Genomic DNA, 22,470 nt, shown 5'->3' with positions numbered 1-22,470 from the left:
TGTGTGTCCTCGAACCCGGGCCCTCGCACTCAGCCAGGTGTGTGTCCTCGAACCCGGCGCCTCGCACTCAGCCAGGTGTGTGTCCTCGAACCTGGGGCCTCACACTCAGCCAGGTGTGTGTCCTCGAACCTGGGGCCTCACACTCAGCCAGGTGTGTGTCCTCGAACCCGGGGCCTCACACTCAGCCAGGTGTGTGTCCTCGAACCCGGGGTCTCGCACTCAGCAGTGAGGTGTGTGTCCTCGAACCCGGGGCCTCGCACTCAGCCAGGTGTGTGTCCTCGAACCCGGGGCCTCACACTCAGCAGTGAGGTGTGTGTCCTCGAACCCGGGGTCTCGCACTCAGCAGTGAGGTGTGTGTCCTCGAACCCGGGGCCTCACACTCAGCAGCGAGGTGTGTGTCCTCGAACCCGGGCCCTCGCACTCAGCCAGGTGTGTGTCCTCGAACCCGGCGCCTCGCACTCAGCCAGGTGTGTGTCCTCGAACCTGGGGCCTCACACTCAGCCAGGTGTGTGTCCTCGAACCTGGGGCCTCACACTCAGCCAGGTGTGTGTCCTCGAACCCGGGGCCTTGCACTCAGCAGTGAGGTGTGTGTCCTCGAACCCGGGGTCTCGCACTCAGCAGTGAGGTGTGTGTCCTCGAACCCGGGGCCTCACACTCAGCAGCGAGGTGTGTGTCCTCGAACCCGGGGCCTCACACTCAGCAGTGAGGTGTGTGTCCTCGAACCCGGGGCCTCACACTCAGCCAGGTGTGTGTCCTCGAACCCGGGGCCTCACACTCAGCCAGGTGTGTGTCCTCGAACCCGGGGTCTCGCACTCAGCAGTGAGGTGTGTGTCCTCGAACCCGGGGCCTCGCACTCAGCCAGGTGTGTGTCCTCGAACCCGGGGCCTCACACTCAGCAGTGAGGTGTGTGTCCTCGAACCCGGGGTCTCGCACTCAGCAGTGAGGTGTGTGTCCTCGAACCCGGGGTCTCGCACTCAGCAGTGAGGTGTGTGTCCTCGAACCCGGGGCCTCACACTCAGCAGTGAGGTGTGTGTCCTCGAACCCGGGGCCTCACACTCAGCAGTGAGGTGTGTGACCTCGAACCCGGGGCCTCACACTCAGCAGTGAGGTGTGTGTCCTCGAACCCGGGGCCTCGCACTCAGCCAGGTGTGTGTCCTCGAACCCGGGGCCTCACACTCAGCAGCGAGGTGTGTGTCCTCCTGTGGGAGCTGTTGTCCAGGCCGCTTTCTTCTCTTTCTTTAGGATCTATTTCATTCCCCTTTTACCATTATGGTTATCACTGGGCACAGCGCGAACAGGATGGCCTGGTGGCCGGCTCCATCCATCCATCCATCCATCCTTCCTTCCTTCCTTCCTTCTTTTTCTGACAGACACAGACAGAGAGAGGGAGGGAGGGAGACTGGACAGTGGCACCTCTGGTTAAGTGCTCACATCACAGGGCACAGAGACCCGGGTTCAAGCAAGGGGAGAAGTCATGAGTGGAGAAGCAGGGCTGCAGGTGTCTCTCTGTCTCTCACCTTTTTAAAATATTCATTTATTCCCTTTTGTTGCCCGTGTTTTATTGTTGTAGTTATTACTATTGTTGTTATTGATGTCGTCGTTGTTGGACAGGATAGAGAGAAATGGAGAGAGGAGGGGAAGACAGAGAGAGGGAGAGAAAGACAGACACCTGCAGACCTGCCTCACCACTTGTGAAGCAACTCCCCTGCAGGTGGGGAGCCGGGGGTTCGAACCGGGATCCTCTCGCCGGTCCTTGTGCTTTGCGCCACGTGCGCTTAACCCGCTGCGCCACCACAGCCCGACTCCCCGCTCCCTCTTTATCACCTCTTTTCCCCTCAATTTCTGTCTCTATCCAATAAATAAATATTTTAAAAATCTATTAAAAATAGGATATGGGGTGGGTGGTGGTGCACCTGGCTGAGCGCACACATTAGTGCGCAAGGTCCCGGGTTCAAGCCCCTGGTCCCCACCTGCGGGGGGAAGCTTCTCGAGTGGAGCAGGGCTGCAGATGTCTCTCTGTCTCTCTCGCTCTCTGTCTTCCCTTCTCCTTCAATTTCTGTCGGTGTCATCCAATAATAAATAAAGTGCAGAGAGAAAGACTGACCACAGCAACAGAGCTTCCTTCAGTGCGGTGGAGGCCGGGCTCCAGCCTGCCTGGGTGACGAGGCCAGGCACCTCCAGGCCGCCCGGCCCGCCTGCCCTGCCCTGCCCTGTGGGAGTCCCGGGTCTGGAGGGGCCGGGCTGGGCAGGGGCAGGGTGCCCGTGGGGGCCGTGCCGCACCGCCCTGTCCTCGGGTCACTGTCCCCTGTCTCTGCACAGGGCGGTGACCATCCCGTACGGCCGGTGGGAGCAGCGGCAGCCATGGCGTCTCTCGAGGACCTGCTGCCCGAGCCCCCCAGGGGCCCCCTCAGTGCCTACCGTTCCCGGGCCTCTTTCTGCTGGCGGGCGCTGGCCCTGGTCCTGGAGGGCGAGGACATGCTGCGCTTCAAGGTGAGGTGCAGGGGCAGGGGTGCAGGGGGTTTGGATGGAGGGGGCTGGGTGCAGGGGGTGCAGGGGCTGGGGTGGAGGGGCTGGGGTGCAGGGACTGGGATGCAGGGGGTGCAGGGTCGGGGGTGCAGGGGCTGGGGTGCAGGGTCGGGGTGCAGGGGCTGGGGTGCAGGGGGTTTGGATGGAGGGGGCTGGGTGCAGGGGGTGCAGGGGCTGGGGTGGAGGGGCTGGGTGCAGCGATTGGGGTGCAGGGGCTGGGGTGCAGGGGTTGCAGGGTCGGGGGTGCAGGGGCTGGGGAGCAGGGGGTGCAGGGTCGGGGATGCAGGGGCTGCGGAGCAGGGGGCTCAGGGTCGGGGGTGCAGGGGCTGGGGAGCAGGGTTTGCATGTTCGGGGGTGCAGCGGTTGGGGTGCAGGGGTGCAGGGGCTGGGGAGCAGGCTCCGGCATGGGCGTGCTCCTGGACGGCCCCCTGAGGCCCCCGCCCGCAGAAACGCATCTTCGACGCCCTGGAGCGCGACCCCCTGTTCGCCGGGCCCCGCGCCCACCTGCCCCTGGAGCGGCACCGGGCGCTGAGCTTCCGGCGCTGCCGCCGCCTGCTGGAGCTCGACCTGCTGCGGCCCAGCGGCATCATGGCGCAGCCCCTGCGCGCGGTCGTCCTCATGCAGTGTCTCGGCATGTTCGACTGGTCGCTGACCGCCAAGTTCTTCCTCAACGCCATGGTGAGCTGCACCCGGCGCGCACCGCCTCCTGACCCGGCTGCCACCCACACGGCCGCCCGCTGCACCCAGGTCCACCCACCTCCCCACCCGGTCCCTCCGGACAGGGCGCCACCCACCCACCCAGATCACAGGACCCACCCACCAAGAATCCACCCACCTGCACCCAGGCCCCACCCAGACCCCGGACCACACCCATCAGTCACCGGGACCCCAGGCCACACCCATCAGCCACTAGGCCCCACCCCCTGGACCCCAGGCCACACCCATCAGCCACTAGGCCCCACCCCCTGGACCTCAGGCCACACCCATCAGCCACTAGGCCCCACCCCCTGGACCCCAGGCCACACCCATCAGCCACTAGGCCCCACCCCCTGGACCCCAGGCCACACCCATCAGCCACTAGGCCCCACCCCCTGGACCCCAGGCCACACCCATCAGTCACTTGGTCCCATCCCTGACCCCAGGCCACACCTATAAGTCACTAGGCCCCATCCCCTGGGCCCAAGGCCACACCTACCCGTCACCAGGCCCCACCCCCTGGACCCCAGGCCACACCCATCAGTCATTAGGCTCCACCCCTGACCCCAGGCCACACCCAGCCCAGAGCGTGGAGGGGCAAGGCGGAGAGGGCACTGCCCAGCCCAGAGCGTGGAGGGGCGAGGCGGAGAGAGGGCACTGCCCAGCCCAGAGCGTGGAGGGGCGAGGCGGAGAGGGGGCACTGCCCAGCCCAGAGCTTGGAGGGGCGGGGCGGAGAGGGGCACTGCCCAGCCCAGAGCGTGGAGGGGCGAGGCGGAGAGGGGGCACTGCCCAGCCCAGAGCGTGGAGGGGCGAGGCGGAGAGGGGGCACTGCCCAGCCCAGAGCGTGGAGGGGCGGGGCGGAGAGGGGGCACTGCCCAGCCCAGAGCGTGGAGGGGCGGGGCGGAGAGGGGGCACTGCCCAGCCCAGAGCGTGGAGGGGCGAGGCGGAGAGGGCACTGCCCAGCCCAGAGCGTGGAGGGGCGAGTCGGAGAGGGAACTGCCCATCCCAGAGCGTGGAGGGGCGGGGTGGAGAGGGGGCACTGCCCAGCCCAGAGCGTGGAGGGGTGAGGCGGAGAGAGGGCACTGCCCAGCCCAGAGCGTGGAGGGGCGAGGCGGAGAGGGGGCACTGCCCAGCCCAGAGCGTAGAGGGGCGAGGCGGAGAGAGGGGGCACTGCCCAGCCCAGAGCGTGGAGGGGCGAGGCGGAGAGGGCACTGCCCAGCCCAGAGCGTGGAGGGGCGAGGCGGAGAGAGGGCACTGCTCAGCCCAGAGCGTGGAGGGGCGAGGCGGAGAGAGGGCACTGCCCAGCCCAGAGCGTGGAGGGGCGAGGCGGAGAGGGCACTGCTCAGCCCAGAGCGTGGAGGGGCGAGGCGGAGAGGGCACTGCCCAGCCCAGAGCGTGGAGGGGCGAGGCGGAGAGAGGGCACTGCTCAGCCCAGAGCGTGGAGGGGCGAGGCGGAGAGAGGGCACTGCCCAGCCCAGAGCGTGGAGGGGCGAGGCGGAGAGGGCACTGCCCAGCCCAGAGCGTGGAGGGGCGAGGCGGAGAGGGCACTGCCCAGGTGTCGGGAGCCCCCGCCTCAGGGAGCTGTGTGTGGCGTTTGCAGACTTTCTCCTCGACCATCTCCATCTTGGGCTCTAAGAGGCACCTCCATTACATCCCGAAGGTGTTCAGCATGGAGGTGAGGCTGGCGGGGCCTGGGGGGCGTGGGTCTGGCCACGTGTGAGGCCTGGGGCTCGAACCCCAGCCAGCACCCTGCAGGCACACGTGGGAGGGCGCCGCGGGGCTGCGGTGTGAGCCCTTTCAGAAGCGATGGTGGAGGAGGACTGAGTGCGTGGTAGACACAGCAGGTGCGTGTCCGGCTCTGGAGATGCGGGGTCAGCGCAGGACGTGGCCGGGACGGCGCCCGACGGGGGTTGCACACCTGGGCTTCTCTTGATTTATTCTGCTTTAAGCAGAGAGAGACTCACAGAGCCCAGGGCCCTGCGGAGCGCTGGCTGACAGAAGTGCCGGGATGGAACTGGGGCCCTGGAGCCTCAGGCAGCAGTCTTTTAGCAGAATTGTTACTGTTACTGTTATTGTTGTTGTTATTTTCCCCAGAGCCTCAGCACTGGCTGATGGAGGTGCTGGGGGTTGAACCTGGGGCCTCGGAGCCTCAGGCAGCAGAGTCTGTGCGCAGAGCCGTTGTTTTTTTTTTTTTTTTCCTTTTTGTTGCCTTGTTGTCTTTTTTATTGTTATTATTTTTGTTATTGATGTCGTTATTGTTGGGTAGGACAGAGAGACATGGAGAGAGGAGGGGAAGACAGAGAGGGGGAGAGAAAGACAGACACCTGCAGACCTGCTTCACCGCCTGGGAAGCGACTCCCCTGCAGGTGGGAAGCCGGGGGCTCGAACCGGGATCCTGACGCCGGTCCTTGTGCTTTGCGCCACCTACGCTTAACCCTCTGCGCCACCGCCCGACTCCCGCAGAACTGTTGTTGTTATTATTTCCCCCAGAGCCTCAGCCCCGGCTGACGGTGGTGCTGGGGGTTGAACCTGGGCCACGCCGCCCACGTCCCCGGCCGCCTCGCTCACGTCGCCACTCTGACTGTCCCTGTGCCTCTGTCCTGGGCGCTGGGCAGGGGCGTCTCCGAGGGGACGGAGGGAGGGTCCCGGGGGGCCGCCCGCCATGACCGCCGCCCCCCAGATCTTTGGCTGTTTCGCTCTGACCGAGCTGAGTCACGGGAGCAACACCAAGGGCATCCGGACCACCGCCCACTACGACCCCGACACCCAGGTGGGTCGTCTGTCTGTCTAGCCGCGTCCTCCACCTCCGCACCCACCGTCTCTCCATCACCCCTGCGCCTCCGACCTCCATGTCCCTCCCTGCAGGGCGGGTGCTGGTCCAGGGACAGGCTAGTCGCCTGGGGGGGGCAGACCGGGGCTCCCGCAGAGACTGCCGCGCGCTGGGCCGCCAGGGTCTTCGGGCAGGCTGTCCCCGTTCCTCTGCCCCCCGTCCCTCTGCCCCCCCGTCCCTCTGTCCCCCCGTCCCTCTGTCCCCCCGTCCCTCTGCCCCCCCGTCCCTCTGTCCCCCGTCCCTCTGTCCCCCGTCCCTCTGCCCCCCGTCCCTCTGCCCCCCGTCCCTCTGTCCCCCGTCCCTCTGCCCCCCGTCCCTCTGTCCCCCGTCCCTCTGTCCCCAGTCTCTCTGTCCCCCATCCCTCTGCCCCCCGTCCCTCTGCCCCCCGTCCCTCTGTCCCCCCGTCCCTCTGCCCCCCGTCCCTCTGTCCCCCGTCCCTCTGCCCCCCGTCCCTCTGCCCCCCGTCCCTCTGTCCCCCGTCCCTCTGCCCCCCATCCCTCTGTCCCCCGTCCCTCTGTTCCCAGTCCCTCTGCCCCCGTCCCTCTGCCCCCCGTCCCTCTGTCCCCCGTCCCTCTGTCCCCCCGTCCCTCTGTCCCCCGTCCCTCTGCCCCCCGTCCCTCTGTCCCCCATCCCTCTGCCCCCCGTCCCTCTGCCCCCCGTCCCTCTGTCCCCCCGTCCCTCTGCCCCCCGTCCCTCTGTCCCCCATCCCTCTGCCCCCCGTCCCTCTGTCCCCCGTCCCTCTGCCCCCCGTCCCTCTGCCCCCCGTCCCTCTGTCCCCCGTCCCTCTGCCCCCCATCCCTCTGTCCCCCGTCCCTCTGTTCCCAGTCCCTCTGCCCCCGTCCCTCTGCCCCCCGTCCCTCTGTCCCCCGTCCCTCTGTCCCCCGTCCCTCTGTCCCCCCGTCCCTCTGTCCCCCGTCCCTCTGTCCCCCGTCCCTCTGCCCCCCATCCCTCTGTCCCCCGTCCCTCTGTTCCCAGTCCCTCTGCCCCCCGTCCCTCTGTCCCCCGTCCCTCTGTCCCCCTGTCCCTCTGTCCCCCGGCCCTCTGTCCCCCCATCCCTCTGTCCCCCGTCCCTCTGTCCTCCGTCCCTCCCCAGCCCACCCCAACCCCCTCCCTTTGCCTCACTCTTTCATTTCCTCTTCATCTCTCTGCCTCTCTTTCTCCATCTCCCTCTCTCTCCCTCTCCATCTCTCCCCCTCCCTCCCTGTCTCCCTCCCTCCCTCTCTCTCTCCCTCCCTCTCCCCGTCCCTCCGTCCCTCAGCCCTTCCCTCTCTGCCCTCAGGAGTTCATCCTTCACTCTCCTGACTTTGAAGCCGCCAAGTTCTGGGTGGGGAACATGGGCAAGACGGCCACCCACGCTGTGGTGTACGCGCAGCTCCACACGCCGGGCGGCGGGTGTCACGGCCTGCATGCCTTCGTCGTGCAGGTGGGCCGCCTCTCAGCACCCCTCCTCGGCCCCTGCGCCCCAGCACCCGCCTTCCTCGAGTGGGGAGGAGTGCCCTCCTCCAGGCAGCCCCCCAGGCTCAGCCGGGTCTGGCTCCTGGCCTCTCCCTCCTGGGCTCTCCTGGGACGTGGGGGAGTCCTTCCCGCCCGCGCCCCGCCCCGGCAGGCCCCCCAGCTCCAGGGCCGACCAGGCTCTGCCCTCGTCCCCACACCCGCCTCTGACGCCCGGGGGACACCCGGCATTGGGTGTGGGGCCCGTCTGGGAGACCGGGGGCCTCCCGTCCCATCTGTGTGGCCCCGGCAGGGTACGGCCGTCTGGGGGGCGTGGGGTCCGCGGTGTACCCTCCATGGCCACGTGTCTGCTTGCTGCGGTCCGCAGATCCGGGACCCCAAGACCCTGCTGCCCATGCCGGGGGTGATGGTGGGTGACATCGGGAGGAAGCTGGGGCAGAACGGCCTGGACAACGGGTAGGTGCCCCACCGGGAGCCTGGGCGACGGGTAGCTGCCCACCGGGAGCCTGGGCGATGGGTAACCGCCCACCGGGAGCCTGGGCGACGGGTAGCCGCCCCACCAGGAGCCTGGGCGATGGGTAACCGCCCACCGGGAGCCTGGGCGACGGGTAGCCGCCCCACCGGGAGCCTGGGCGACGGGTAGCCGCCCCACCGGGAGCCTGGGCGACGGGTAGCCGCCCCACCGGGAGCCTGGGCGACGGGTAGCCGCCCCACCGGGAGCCTGGGCGACGGGTAACCGCCCCACCGGGAGCCTGGGCGACAGGTAGCCGCCCCACCGGGAGCCTGGGCGACGGGTAGCCGCCCCACCGGGAGCCTGGGGGACGGGTAGCCGCCCCACCGGGAGCCTGGGCGATGGGTAACCGTCCACCGGGAGCCTGGGCGATGGGTAGCCACCCCACTGGGAGCCTGGGCAACGGGTAGCCGCCCCACCGGGAGCCTGGGCGATGGGTAGCCGCCCCACCGGGAGCCTGGGCGACGGGTAGCCGCCCCACCGGGAACCTGGCCCTCTGTGAGCCTGGGGCCCCTCTGCACCCCGGGGCTGCCAGCCACACCTCTGTCCACTGCCCCTGATGGTCCTCCGGTCCATCTCCTGGTCTTGCGGCCGGTGGGGTCCCACGCCTCCCCTCAGCCCCCCGGCCTGGTCGTCACCTATGGGAGTGACCCTCTCGGTCCCCTGCCAGGGGTCTGGCTGTCACCCTGCTCTGGAGACCCAGCATTCTGGGTGCCGGCTGGGAAGGGGGCAGATGAGTGTGGGCCTGAGAGCTGGCAGGAGGGCCCGGGAGGCACCCCCAGCCTGGACCCCATACCCCGTGTCTCACTTGTGGCCCAGCAAGCCCAGGGTTGGGGCCCTTGGCAGGTGCCCGGGGCCAGCGGTCACCCTCCCACTGCATCTCCCAGCCCTCGCGTCCCGCGGGCCACCCGGATCCCCGCCTCCGTCCTCTGGCCCCGGCGACCAGCCCCCTGCCCCCAGGCCCTGACCCCCAAGCTCCCTCCACCCCTGTGCCATAAACCAGAATCTTCAGGCCTGTCTCATGAGGCCCTGGGTTCAAGTCCCAGCACACAGGAGGCTGAATTCAGGGGTGGGGAAGCTGAGGTCCCTCCTCTGAAACAGAGGGGGAGTCGGCCTGGGAAATGGCGCCGGGTGTGCTCTAGGCCAGGCACTGCACATGGCAGGAGAGGAGACAAAGCAGTGCGAGAGACGACACAGGTTCTGGGACAGACTCTTCTGCCTGAGCCTCTGGGGCCCAGGGTTCCATCCCCAGCACCACCAGGGCAGCCACCTCCCAAGACTCAAGTCCTCCAAGCCACTGCTCCTCCTCAGCCCCTGCAGCCTCGGGAACAGAGACCAAGCACTGCTGGAGAGAGAGAGACCACAGCACTGCTGGAGAGAGATCACAGCACTGCTGGAGAGAGAGAGATCACAGCACTACTGGAGAGAGAAAGATCACAGCACTGCTGGAGAGAGAGATCACAGCACTGCTGGAGAGAGATCACAACACTGCTGGAGAGAGAGATCACAGCACTGCTGGAGAGAGAGACCACAGCACTGCTGGAGAGAGAGAGATCACAGCACTGCTGGAGAGAGATCACAGCACTGCTGGAGAGAGATCACAGCACTGCTGGAGAGAGATCACAGCACTGCTGGAGAGAGATCACAGCACTGCTGGAGAGAGAGACCACAGCACTGCTGGAGAGAGATCACAGCACTGCTGGAGAGAGAGAGATCACAGCACTGCTGGAGAGAGATCACAGCACTGCTGGAGAGAGAGATCACAGCACTGCTGGAGAGAGAGACCACAGCACTGCTGGAGAGAGACCACAGCACTGCTGGAGAGAGATCACAGCACTGCTGGAGAGAGAGATCACAGCACTGCTGGAGAGAGAGACCACAGCACTGCTGTAGAGAGAGAGATCACAGCACTGCTGGAGAGAGAGACCACAGCACTGCTGGAGAGAGATCACAGCACTGCTGGAGAGAGAGACCACAGCACTGCTGGAGAGAGATCACAGCACTGCTGGAGAGAGAGATCACAGCACTGCTGGAGAGAGAGACCACAGCACTGCTGTAGAGAGAGATCACAGCACTGCTGGAGAGAGATCACAGCACTGCTGGAGAGAGAGAGATCACAGCACTGCTGGAGAGAGAGATCACAGCACTGCTGGAGAGAGAGACCACAGCGCTGCTGGAGAGAGAGAGATCACAGCACTGCTGGAGAGAGAGACCACAGCACTGCTGGAGAGAGAGAGACCACAGCACTGCTATAGAGAGAGATCACAGCACTGCAGAGAGAGAGATCACAGCACTGCTGGAGAGAGAGATCACAGCACTGCTGGAGAGAGAGATCACAGCACTGCTGGAGAGAGAGACCACTGCACTGCTGGAGAGAGAGATCACAGCACTGCTGGAGAGAGAGAGACCACAGCACTGCTGGAGAGAGAGATCACAGCACTGCTGGAGAGAGAGATCACAGCACTGCTGGAGAGAGAGATCACAGCACTGCTGGAGAGAGAGACCACAGCGCTGCTGGAGAGAGAGAGATCACAGCACTGCTGGAGAGAGAGACCACAGCACTGCTGGAGAGAGAGAGACCACAGCACTGCTATAGAGAGAGATCACAGCACTGCAGAGAGAGAGATCACAGCACTGCTGGAGAGAGAGATCACAGCACTGCTGGAGAGAGAGATCACAGCACTGCTGGAGAGAGAGACCACTGCACTGCTGGAGAGAGAGATCACAGCACTGCTGGAGAGAGAGAGACCACAGCACTGCTGGAGAGAGAGATCACAGCACTGCTGGAGAGAGAGATCACAGCACTGCTGGAGAGAGAGATCACAGCACTGCTGGAGAGAGAGATCACAGCACTGCTGGAGAGAGAGATCAGCACTGCTGGAGAGAGAGAGAGACCACAGCACTGCTGAGAGAGAGAGGGAGAGACCACAGCACTACTCCACTGCGCATGGAGCTTTTCCTGCATGTGGTGCCGTGGGCTTGAACCCGAGTCTCCCGCTGTTCATGGCACCCGACCCGGGGCCTCCTGGGATGTGGGCAGTGGTAGCCTAGGGGCAGACGTCCCCCACCCTCTCCACAGGGGCTGCCCCTGTGCCCCCACTCTCAGGGCTCTGCTCCCACTTCCTGTCGAGGGGGAAGTGGCGTCCCAGCCTGCCTTGCTGTGACACGGACAGACCCCCCACCCTGGGACAGAGGGACAGATGCCCCAGGGAACAGAGGGACAGACGCCCACCAGGGACAGATGCCCGCCTGGGACAGAGGGACAGACCACATCGGCGACAGGACAGTCCGCACCCTGGGCCCTGTCTTCGCCTGAGGGCTCCCGTCCGCAGCTGAGTCCGTCCCCCTCTGTCCCCGCAGCTTCGCCATGTTCCACAAGGTCCGAGTCCCCCGGCAGGATCTGCTCAACCGCACCGGGGACGTCACCCCTGAGGGCAGCTACGTCACACCCTTCAAGGTGCGGGTGACCGGGACCCCCGGGGGCAGTCGCCGCCCTGGACCCCTGTGCCCGGCCCCCGGGGCGCCCTCCGCACGCCCTCAGGCCCGACCCGGGGCTCGGCCTCCCTGTCCCCAGGACTCGCGGCAACGTTTCGGGGCATCCCTGGGCAGCCTCTCCTTCGGCCGCGTCAGCATCATAGGCATGGCCGTGGCCAACCTCAAGCTGGCTGTCATCATCGCCGTGCGTTTCTCCGCTACCCGGCGCCAGTTCGGCCCGGCCCACGAGGAGGTCCCGGTGCTGGAGTACCAGCTGCAGGTGAGGCTCTCGGGCGGCACCTCTCCCGGGCCGCTGGTCCAGAGAAGTGGGTGGGGGGAGAAGCCTCAGGGCTTCCCCCTGTGCCGTGGCGCCTCCCGTGTGGTGCCGGGGCTCCAGCCTCGCTACGTGCGTGGACGCACAGTGCCTGCTGGCTCGCGTGGGCCCCCCAGACCAGCCCCGGGTGACATCACCGCCCGCCGGCATGGCTGCAGCCTGGGGGGCGGCCTGTCCCCGTGCGGACTCCTGTGGAACTCCGTGTCCCCCAACCCCAGCAATGGCGCCTCCTGCCGTACCTGGCCGCCTCCTTCGCGCTGGACCACTTCTCCAAGGTGCTGTACATGGACATGGTTGAGCATCAGCGGGGCCTCCTGCAGGGCCGCCCCAGTGCTCGGCAGGTGAGCATCCAGCCCCCCGAGACCCTGGGGAGCCCCAGTCCCTCCTGAGCTCCCAGATCCCAAGCCCCCTCCACCAGCAGGTGAGCCCCAAAGCCTCAGGTGACAGCCCCCTGGTTGCCCATCCCCCCAGTGACCCCCAGCCTCCAGGGCCCCCATGACCCCCAGAAGCCCCAGATGAGCCCCCAACCCCTGAGTCCCCCCAGGTGAGCCTTCAGCCCCCCCTAAGTCCCCCAGGTGAGCACCCAACCCCCCAAGTCCCCCCAAGTGAGTCCCCAAACCCATAAATTCCCCCAGAAGAGCCCCCAACGCCCCAAATCCCCCAGGTGAGTTCCCTAGTCCCCCCAGGTGAGCCCCCAACCCCCCTAAATCCTCCCAGGTGAGCCCCCAACCCCCCAAATTGTCCCAGGTGAGCCCCCAACCCCCCAAATCCTCCCAGGTGAGCCCCCAAGCCCCCCTAGTGAGCCCTCCGAGTCCCCCCAGCTGGGCCCCCAACCCCCCAAGTCCCCCCAGGTGAGTCCCTAACCCCCCAAGTTTCCCCAGGTGAGCCCTCCGAGTCCCCCCAGATGAGCCCCCAACCCCCCGAGTCCCCCTAGGTGAGTCCCTAACCCCCCGAGTCCCCCCAGATGAGCCCTCCGAGTTCCCCCAGGTGAGTCCCCAAGTCCCCCCAGGTGAGCCCTCAGCCCCCAGCCCTACTGGGGAGCACCCCTAGGCCACAGCTTGGGAGGGCAGGGTCCGGTGCCCCTCTGGGGCTGGCCTCTCGTGATAGGTTTGGGGGCATCACCCGGCCCCCAGAGCATCTAAGCCCTGGTCCTTAGGTGGCCTGTGGGGACATCACGGCGTCACGGCCCTGGCCTGGGGAGGGGGACACAGCCCCGTGACCCGGCTCTCCCTGCCCGCCGCCCGGGGCCCCGCCAGCAGGGTGCACTGTGGGGTGGGAGCCGGCCTGGGGGTGGGGCTGCCCTGCCTGAGTCCCCACTGCCGCTGGGAGCACGACCTATTACAGGTGGAGGCTGGGAGGGACTGTAGGTTGGCGTGTGAGTGTGTGTGCGTGTGAGTGTGTGTGACTGTGTGTGAGTGAGTGAGTGTGTGTGACTGTGTGAGTGTGTGTGTGTGACTGACTGTATGAGTGTGAGTGTGACTGTGTGTGCGTCCGTGTGTGCGTGTGTGTGTGTGTGTGCGTGTGTGTGACTGTGTGAGTGTGTGTGACTGTATGAGTGTGTGTGTCTGTGTGTGTGACTGTATGAGTGTGTGTGACTGTGTGTGCGTGTGTGTGTGCGCATGTGTGTGTGTGCGTGTGTGTGACTGTGTGAGTGTGTGCGTGTGTGTGAGTATGTGTGTGTGAGTGTCAGTGTGTGAGACAGTGTGTGTGACTGAATGTATGTGAATGTGTGTGAGTGTGTTTGTGTGAGAGACAGTGTGTGTGACTGAATGTATGTGAATGTGTGTGTGTTTGTGTGAGAGACTGTATGTGAGAGTGTGTGTGTGAGTGTGAGTGTGTGTGTGTGTGATTGTGACTGTGAGTGTGTGTGAGACTGTGTGAGTAGGTGTGTGAGTGTCAGTGATTGTGACTGTGTGTGAGACTGTGTGTGTGAGAGAGACAGACTGTGTGTGTGTGAGTGAGTGTGTTTGAGTGTGTGGTTCTCTGTGTGAGTGTGGTTCAGTGTGTGTGTGAGTGTGTGTGTGAGTGAGTGTGAGTGTGTGAGAGAGTGTGTGGTTCTCTGTGTGTGTGTGAGTGTGAAAGTGTGTGTGTGTGTGAGTGTGTGGTTCTCTGTGTGAGTGTGGTTCAGTGTGTGAGTGTGTGAGTGAGTGTGTGTGTGAGAGTGTGTGGTTCAGTGTGTGTGTGAGTGAGTGTGAGTGTGAGTGTGGGCAGTTTCCTGGCCCTCAGGCAGCCCCCTGCGGAGGCTCTGGGAGTCTCTGACCTGCTGGCCTCCGTGTCGGGTGCCGAGCCTGAGGGCTGAGGGCTGAGGGCCGAGTGCAGCAGGCAGGCAGGCGAGCGGGGACTGTGGCTCCTGCCTCTTTGTGTCATTTATTTTGTGGCAGGGTTTCCACAGGGCTCAGTGCTGCGCCACCAGCCCACCGTGTTACAGGGCACAAGGACCCGGGTTCGAGCCCCCGGATTCCACCTGCAGGGGGAAGCTTCAGTCGTGACGGAGCAGGGCTGCGGGGGTGCACTGCTCTTCCTGGGGCTTTCCCTCCCCATTTCTAACTCTATGTAGAGGGGGACAGGAGAGAGGGAGAGAGAGGGAGAGAGGGGGGAGAGAGGGAGAGAGAGAGGGAGAGGATGAGAGAGGGAGAGAGAGAAGGAGAGGGAGAGAGAGGGAGAAGGAGAGAGAGGGAGAGAGAAAGAGGGAGAGAGAAAGAGGGAGAGAGAGAAAGAGGGAGAGAGAGAGAGGGAGAGAGAGAAGAGAAAGGGAGAGAGAGAAGGAGAGAGATGGAGAGAGAGAGAGGGAGAGAGAGAGAGGGAGAGAAAGAGGGAGAGAGAGGGACAGGAGAGAGGGAGAGAGAGAAAGAGAGAGAGAGGGAGAAGGGAGATGGAGATAAGGAGAGACAGAGCAGGAGAGAAGACACAGAGAAAAGGGAAACAGAGAGAGAAGAGAGACAGGCTGATAGGGAAAGCTAGGAAGAAGAGAGAGGGGGGAAGAGGAAAAGATGAGATGGAGAGGCAGGAGATGAGATGGAGAGAAAGGAGACGAGACGAGACGAGATGGAGATGAGGTGAGATGAGATGAGATGAGATGGAGAGGAGATGGAGATGGAGATGAGATGAGATGGAGATGAGATGAGATGGAGATGAGATGGAGATGAGATGAGATGGAGATGAGATGGAGATGAGATGGAGATGAGAGGAGATGAGAGGAGATGAGATGAGATGGAGAGGAGATGGAGATGAGATGAGATGGAGATGAGAGGAGATGAGAGGAGTGGAGATGAGATGGAGATGAGATGGAGATGAGATGAGATGAGATGGAGATGAGATGGAGATGAGAGGAGATGAGAGGAGATGAGATGAGAGGAGATGAGATGAGATGGAGATGAGATGGAGATGAGATGAGATGGAGATGAGAGGAGATGAGATGGAGATGAGATGAGATGAGATGAGATGGAGATGAGATGAGATGGAGATGAGATGGAGATGAGATGAGATGGAGATGAGATGGAGATGAGATGAGATGGAGATGAGATGAGATGGAGATGAGATGAAATGAGATGGAGATGAGATGGAGATGAGATGAAATGAGATGAGATGGAGAGAGAGGAGATGAGATGAGATGAGATGGAGAGGCAGGAGATGAGATGGAGATGAGATGAGATGGAGATGAGATGAGATGGAGGGAGAGGAGATGAGATGAGATAGAGATGAGAGTAGATGAGATGAGATGGAGATGAGATGAGATGGAGATGAGATGGAGATGAGATGGAGATGAGATGGAGATGAGATGGAGATGAGATGAGATGAGATGGAGATGAGATGAGATGAGATGGAGATGAGATGAGATGGAGATGAGATGGAGATGAGATGGAGATGAGATGAGATGAGATGGAGATGAGATGAGATGAGATGGAGAGAGAGGAGATGAGATGAGATGAGATGGAGAGGCAGGAGATGAGATGGAGATGAGATGGAGATGAGATGGAGATGAGATGAGATGAGATGGAGATGAGATGAGATGGAGATGAGATGGAGATGAGATGAGATGAGATGAGATGAGATGGAGATGAGATGAGATGGAGATGAGATGAGATGAGATGGAGATGAGATGAGATGAGATGAGATGGAGATGAGATGAGATGAGATGAGATGGAGAGAGAGGAGATGAGATGAGATGGAGATGAGATGGAGATGAGATGAGATGAGATGGAAATGAGATGAGATGGAGATGAGATGGAGATGAGATGAGATGAGATGGAGATGAGATGAGATGGAGATGAGATGGAGATGAGATGGAGATGAGATGAGATGGAGATGAGATGGAGATGAGATGAGATGGAGATGAGATGAGATGAGATGGAGATGAGATGAGATGGAGATGAGATGGAGATGAGATGAGATGAGATGGAGATGAGATGAGATGAGATGGAGATGGAGATGAGATGGAGAGAGAGGAGATGAGATGAGATGAGATGAGATGGAGAGGCAGGAGATGAGATGGAGATGAGATGGAGATGAGATGAGATGAGATGGAGATGAGATGAGATGGATGAGATGGAGATGAGATGAGATGGAGATGAGATGAGATGGAGATGAGATGAGATGGAGATGAGATGAGATGGAGATGAGATGAGTGAGATGAGATGAGATGAGATGGAGAGGAGATGAGATGGAGATGAGATGGAGATGGATTGAGATGAGATGGAGATGAGATGAGATGGAGATGAGATGAGATGGAGATGAGATGAGATGAGATGAGATGGAGATGAGATGAGATGGAGATGAGATGAGATGAGATGGAGATGAGATGAGATGAGATGGAGATGAGATGGAGATGAGATGAGATGGAGATGAGATGAGATGGAGATGAGATGGAGATGAGATGAGATGGAGATGAGATGAGATGAGATGAGATGGAGATGAGATGAGATGAGATGAGATGAGATGAGATGAGATGGAGATGATGGAGATGAGATGGATGAGATGAGATGGAGATGAGATGAGATGGAGATGAGATGAGATGAGATGGAGATGGAGATGAGATGGAGATGAGATGGAGATGAGATGAGTGATGGAGATGTGATGAGATGAGATGGAGATGAGATGAGTTGAGATGAGATGGAGATGAGATGGAGATGAGATGAGATGGAGATGAGATGGAGATGAGATGAGATGGAGATGAGATGAGATGAGATGGAGATGAGATGGAGATGAGATGAGATGGAGATGAGAGATGAGATGAGATGAGATGGAGATGAGATGAGATGGAGATGAGATGAGATGAGATGGAGATGAGATGGAGATGAGATGAGATGGAGATGAGATGAGATGGAGATGAGAGGGATGAGATGAGATGAGATGAGATGATGAGATGAGATGGTGATGGAGATGGATGAGATGGAGATGGAGATGGAGATGAGATGAGATGAGATGAGATGAGATGAGATGAGATGAGATGAGATGGAGATGGAGATGGAGATGGAGATGGAGATGAGATGAGATGAGATGGAGATGAGATGAGATGAGATGAGATGGAGATGAGATGAGATGAGATGAGATGAGATGAGATGAGATGGAGATGAGATGAGATGAGATGAGATGGAGATGAGATGAGATGGAGATGAGATGAGATGAGATGAGATGAGATGGAGATGGAGATGGAGATGGAGATGAGATGAGATGAGATGAGATGAGATGGAGATGAGATGAGATGAGATGATGGAGTGATGAGATGAGATGATGAGATGAGATGGAGATGAGATGGAGATGAGATGATGAGATGAGATGAGATGGAGATGAGATGAGATGAGATGGATGGAGATGAGATGAGATGTGATGAGATGAGATGAGATGAGTGAGATGGAGATGAGATGAGATGGATGAGATGAGATGGAGATGAGATGAGATGGAGATGAGATGAGGGAGATGAGATGGAGATGAGATGAGATGGAGATGAGATGAGATGAGATGAGATGGATGAGATGAGATGGAGATGGAGATGGAGATGGAGATGAGATGAGATGAGATGAGATGGAGATGAGATGAGATGAGATGAGATGGAGATGAGATGGAGATGAGATGAGATGGAGATGGAGATGGAGATGAGATGAGATGAGATGAGATGGAGATGAGAGATGAGATGAGATGGAGATGAGATGAGATGAGATGAGATGAGATGAGATGAGATGGAGATGAGATGAGATGGAGATGAGATGGAGATGAGATGAGATGGAGATGAGATGAGATGGAGATGAGATGGAGATGAGATGAGATGGAGATGAGATGGAGATGAGATGAGATGGAGATGAGATGAGATGAGATGGAGATGAGATGAGATGGAGATGGAGATGGAGATGGAGATGAGATGAGATGATGAGATGAGATGGAGATGAGATGAGATGGAGATGAGATGGAGATGAGATGAGATGAGATGAGATGAGATGAGATGAGATGAGATGAGATGAGATGAGATGAGATGGAGATGAGATGAGATGGAGATGGAGATGAGATGGAGATGGAGATGAGATGAGATGAGATGAGATGAGATGATGGAGATGGAGATGAGATGGAGATGGAGATGAGATGAGATGAGATGGAGATGAGATGAGATGAGATGAGATGATGAGATGAGATGAGATGGAGATGGAGATGAGATGAGATGAGATGGAGATGAGATGAGATGGAGATGAGATGGAGATGAGATGAGATGGAGATGAGATGAGATGAGATGAGATGAGATGGATGGAGATGGAGATGGAGATGGAGATGGAGATGGAGATGAGATGAGATGGAGATGAGATGAGATGAGATGAGATGGAGATGAGATGAGATGAGATGAGATGAGATGAGATGAGATGGAGATGAGATGAGATGGAGATGAGATGGAGATGAGATGAGATGGAGATGAGATGAGATGGAGATGAGATGAGATGGAGATGAGATGAGATGGAGATGAGATGAGATGGAGATGAGATGAGATGAGATGGAGATGAGATGAGATGGAGATGGAGATGGAGATGGAGATGAGATGAGATGAGATGAGATGGAGATGAGATGGAGATGGAGATGAGATGGAGATGAGATGAGATGAGATGAGATGGAGATGAGATGAGATGAGATGAGATGAGATGAGATGAGATGGAGATGGAGATGGAGATGAGATGAGATGGAGATGGAGATGAGATGAGATGAGATGAGAGATGAGATGAGATGAGATGGAGATGAGATGGAGATGAGATGAGATGAGATGAGATGAGTGAGATGAGATGGAGATGAGATGAGATGAGATGAGATGAGATGAGATGAGATGAGATGGAGATGAGATGAGATGAGATGAGATGGAGATGGAGATGGAGATGAGATGAGATGGAGATGAGATGAGATGGAGATGAGATGAGTGAGATGAGATGAGATGAGATGGAGATGGAGATGAGATGGAGATGAGATGAGATGAGATGGAGATGGAGATGAGATGAGATGGAGATGAGATGGAGATGAGATGGAGATGAGATGAGATGGAGATGAGATGGAGATGAGATGAGATGGAGATGAGATGAGATGAGATGAGATGAGATGGAGATGATGAGATGAGATGAGATGGAGATGAGATGAGATGAGATGGAGATGGAGATGGAGATGGAGATGAGATGGAGATGAGATGGAGATGAGATGAGATGAGATGAGATGAGATGGAGATGAGATGAGATGAGATGAGATGAGATGAGATGGAGATGAGATGAGATGAGATGAGATGGAGATGAGATGAGATGGAGATGGAGATGGAGATGGAGATGAGATGAGATGAGATGAGATGAGATGAGATGAGATGGAGATGAGATGAGATGAGATGGAGATGAGATGAGATGAGATGGAGATGGAGATGGAGATGGAGATGGAGATGAGATGAGATGGAGATGAGATGAGATGGAGATGAGATGAGATGAGATGAGATGAGATGAGATGGAGATGGAGATGGAGATGGAGATGGAGATGGAGATGAGATGGAGATGAGATGAGATGGAGATGGAGATGGAGATGGAGATGAGATGAGATGAGATGAGATGGAGATGAGATGAGATGGAGATGAGATGGAGATGAGATGAGATGAGATGAGATGAGATGAGATGGAGATGAGATGGAGATGGAGATGAGATGAGATGAGATGAGATGGAGATGAGATGAGATGAGATGAGATGGAGATGAGATGAGATGAGATGAGATGAGATGGAGATGAGATGAGATGGAGATGAGATGAGATGGAGATGAGATGAGATGGAGATGAGATGAGATGGAGATGAGATGGAGATGAGATGAGATGGAGATGAGATGGAGATGAGATGAGATGGAGATGAGATGAGATGAGATGAGATGGAGATGAGATGGAGATGAGATGGAGATGGAGATGGAGATGGAGATGAGATGAGATGAGATGGAGATGAGATGAGATGAGATGAGATGGAGATGAGATGGAGATGAGATGAGATGAGATGGAGATGGAGATGGAGATGGAGATGAGATGAGATGAGATGAGATGGAGATGAGATGAGATGAGATGAGATGGAGATGAGATGAGATGAGATGAGATGAGATGAGATGAGATGGAGATGAGATGAGATGGAGATGAGATGGAGATGAGATGAGATGGAGATGAGATGAGATGGAGATGAGATGAGATGGAGATGAGATGAGATGGAGATGAGATGGAGATGATGAGATGAGATGAGATGAGATGAGATGGAGATGAGATGAGATGGAGATGGAGATGGAGATGGAGATGAGATGAGATGAGATGAGATGAGATGGAGATGAGATGAGATGGAGATGAGATGGAGATGAGATGAGATGAGATGAGATGAGATGAGATGAGATGAGATGATGAGATGAGATGAGATGAGATGGAGATGAGATGAGATGGAGATGGAGATGAGATGGAGATGGAGATGAGATGAGATGAGATGAGATGAGATGAGATGAGATGGAGATGGAGATGAGATGGAGATGGAGATGAGATGAGATGAGATGGAGATGAGATGAGATGAGATGAGATGAGATGAGATGAGATGAGATGAGATGAGATGGAGATGAGATGAGATGAGATGGAGATGAGATGAGATGAGATGAGATGGAGATGAGATGAGATGGAGATGAGATGAGATGAGATGAGATGAGATGAGATGGAGATGGAGATGGAGATGGAGATGGAGATGAGATGAGATGAGATGAGATGGAGATGAGATGAGAGGATGAGATGGAGATGAGATGAGATGAGATGAGATGAGATGAGATGAGATGGAGATGAGATGAGATGGAGATGGATGGAGATGAGATGAGATGGAGATGAGATGAGATGGAGATGAGATGAGATGAGATGAGATGAGATGGAGATGAGATGAGATGGAGATGAGATGAGATGAGATGGAGATGAGATGAGATGGAGATGGAGATGAGATGGAGATGAGATGGAGATGAGATGAGATGGAGATGAGATGGAGATGGAGATGAGATGGAGATGAGATGAGATGAGGATGAGATGGAGATGAGATGAGATGATGAGATGAGATGAGATGAGATGGAGATGAGATGGAGATGAGATGAGATGAGATGAGATGAGATGAGATGAGATGAGATGATGGATGAGATGAGATGAGATGAGATGAGATGAGATGGAGATGAGATGAGATGAGATGAGATGAGATGAGATGAGATGGAGATGAGATGAGATGAGATGAGATGAGATGAGATGAGATGAGATGAGATGGAGATGAGATGAGATGAGATGAGATGGAGATGGAGATGGAGATGAGATGAGATGGAGATGAGATGAGATGGAGATGAGATGAGATGAGATGAGATGAGATGAGATGGATGGAGATGAGATGGAGATGAGATGAGATGAGATGGAGATGGAGATGAGATGAGATGGGATGAGATGGAGATGAGATGGAGATGTGATGAGATGAGATGAGATGGAGATGAGATGAGATGGAGATGAGATGAGATGAGATGAGATGAGATGGAGATGATGAGATGAGATGAGATGGAGATGAGATGAGATGAGATGGAGATGGAGATGAGATGGAGATGAGATGGAGATGAGATGAGATGAGATGAGATGAGATGAGATGAGATGGAGATGAGATGAGATGAGATGAGATGAGATGAGATGGAGATGAGATGAGATGAGATGAGATGGAGATGAGATGAGATGGAGATGAGATGAGATGGAGATGGAGATGAGATGAGATGAGATGAGATGAGATGAGATGGAGATGAGATGGAGATGAGATGGAGATGAGATGAGATGAGATGGAGATGGAGATGGAGATGGAGATGGAGATGGAGATGAGATGGAGATGAGATGAGATGGAGATGAGATGAGATGAGATGAGATGAGATGAGATGGAGATGGAGATGGAGATGGAGATGGAGATGAGATGGAGATGAGATGAGATGGAGATGAGATGAGATGAGATGAGATGGAGATGAGATGGAGATGAGATGAGATGGAGATGAGATGGAGATGAGATGAGATGGAGATGAGATGAGATGGAGATGAGATGAGATGGAGATGAGATGAGATGGAGATGAGATGGAGATGAGATGAGATGAGATGAGATGGAGATGGATGAGATGGAGATGAGATGGAGATGAGATGGA

General features: G+C 58.0%; 1 protein-coding gene across 7 annotated transcripts in view; it reads left to right on the top strand.

Moving 5' to 3' along the window:
- ACOX3 (acyl-CoA oxidase 3, pristanoyl) overlaps positions 1-22,470 on the top strand; it is a 38,620-nt gene that overhangs the window by 5,440 nt on the left and 10,710 nt on the right. For 3 of the 7 annotated variants that reach the window (XM_060188524.1, XM_060188521.1, XM_060188520.1), the window contains exons 2-10: positions 2,320-2,490; positions 2,974-3,204; positions 4,823-4,897; positions 5,903-5,992; positions 7,332-7,475; positions 7,872-7,960; positions 11,376-11,472; positions 11,590-11,769; positions 12,042-12,164. In XM_060188524.1, coding sequence (XP_060044507.1) covers positions 2,362-2,490; positions 2,974-3,204; positions 4,823-4,897; positions 5,903-5,992; positions 7,332-7,475; positions 7,872-7,960; positions 11,376-11,472; positions 11,590-11,769; positions 12,042-12,164 — 1,158 coding nt within the window. In that variant the 5' untranslated portion in view covers positions 2,320-2,361. Of the gene's footprint in view, positions 1-1,124; positions 1,188-1,464; positions 1,499-2,319; positions 2,491-2,973; positions 3,205-4,822; positions 4,898-5,902; positions 5,993-7,331; positions 7,476-7,871; positions 7,961-11,375; positions 11,473-11,589; positions 11,770-12,041; positions 12,165-22,470 lie in introns of those variants that run through there. The other 4 variants (XM_060188519.1, XM_060188518.1, XM_060188523.1 and 1 more) reach the window with 4 other exon arrangements.

Source organism: Erinaceus europaeus, chromosome 3 (assembly GCF_950295315.1).
Source record: "Erinaceus europaeus chromosome 3, mEriEur2.1, whole genome shotgun sequence".
In the NCBI taxonomy this organism is placed as follows: domain Eukaryota; kingdom Metazoa; phylum Chordata; class Mammalia; order Eulipotyphla; family Erinaceidae; genus Erinaceus; species Erinaceus europaeus.
This window is presented reverse-complemented; position numbering and strand designations above follow the sequence as displayed.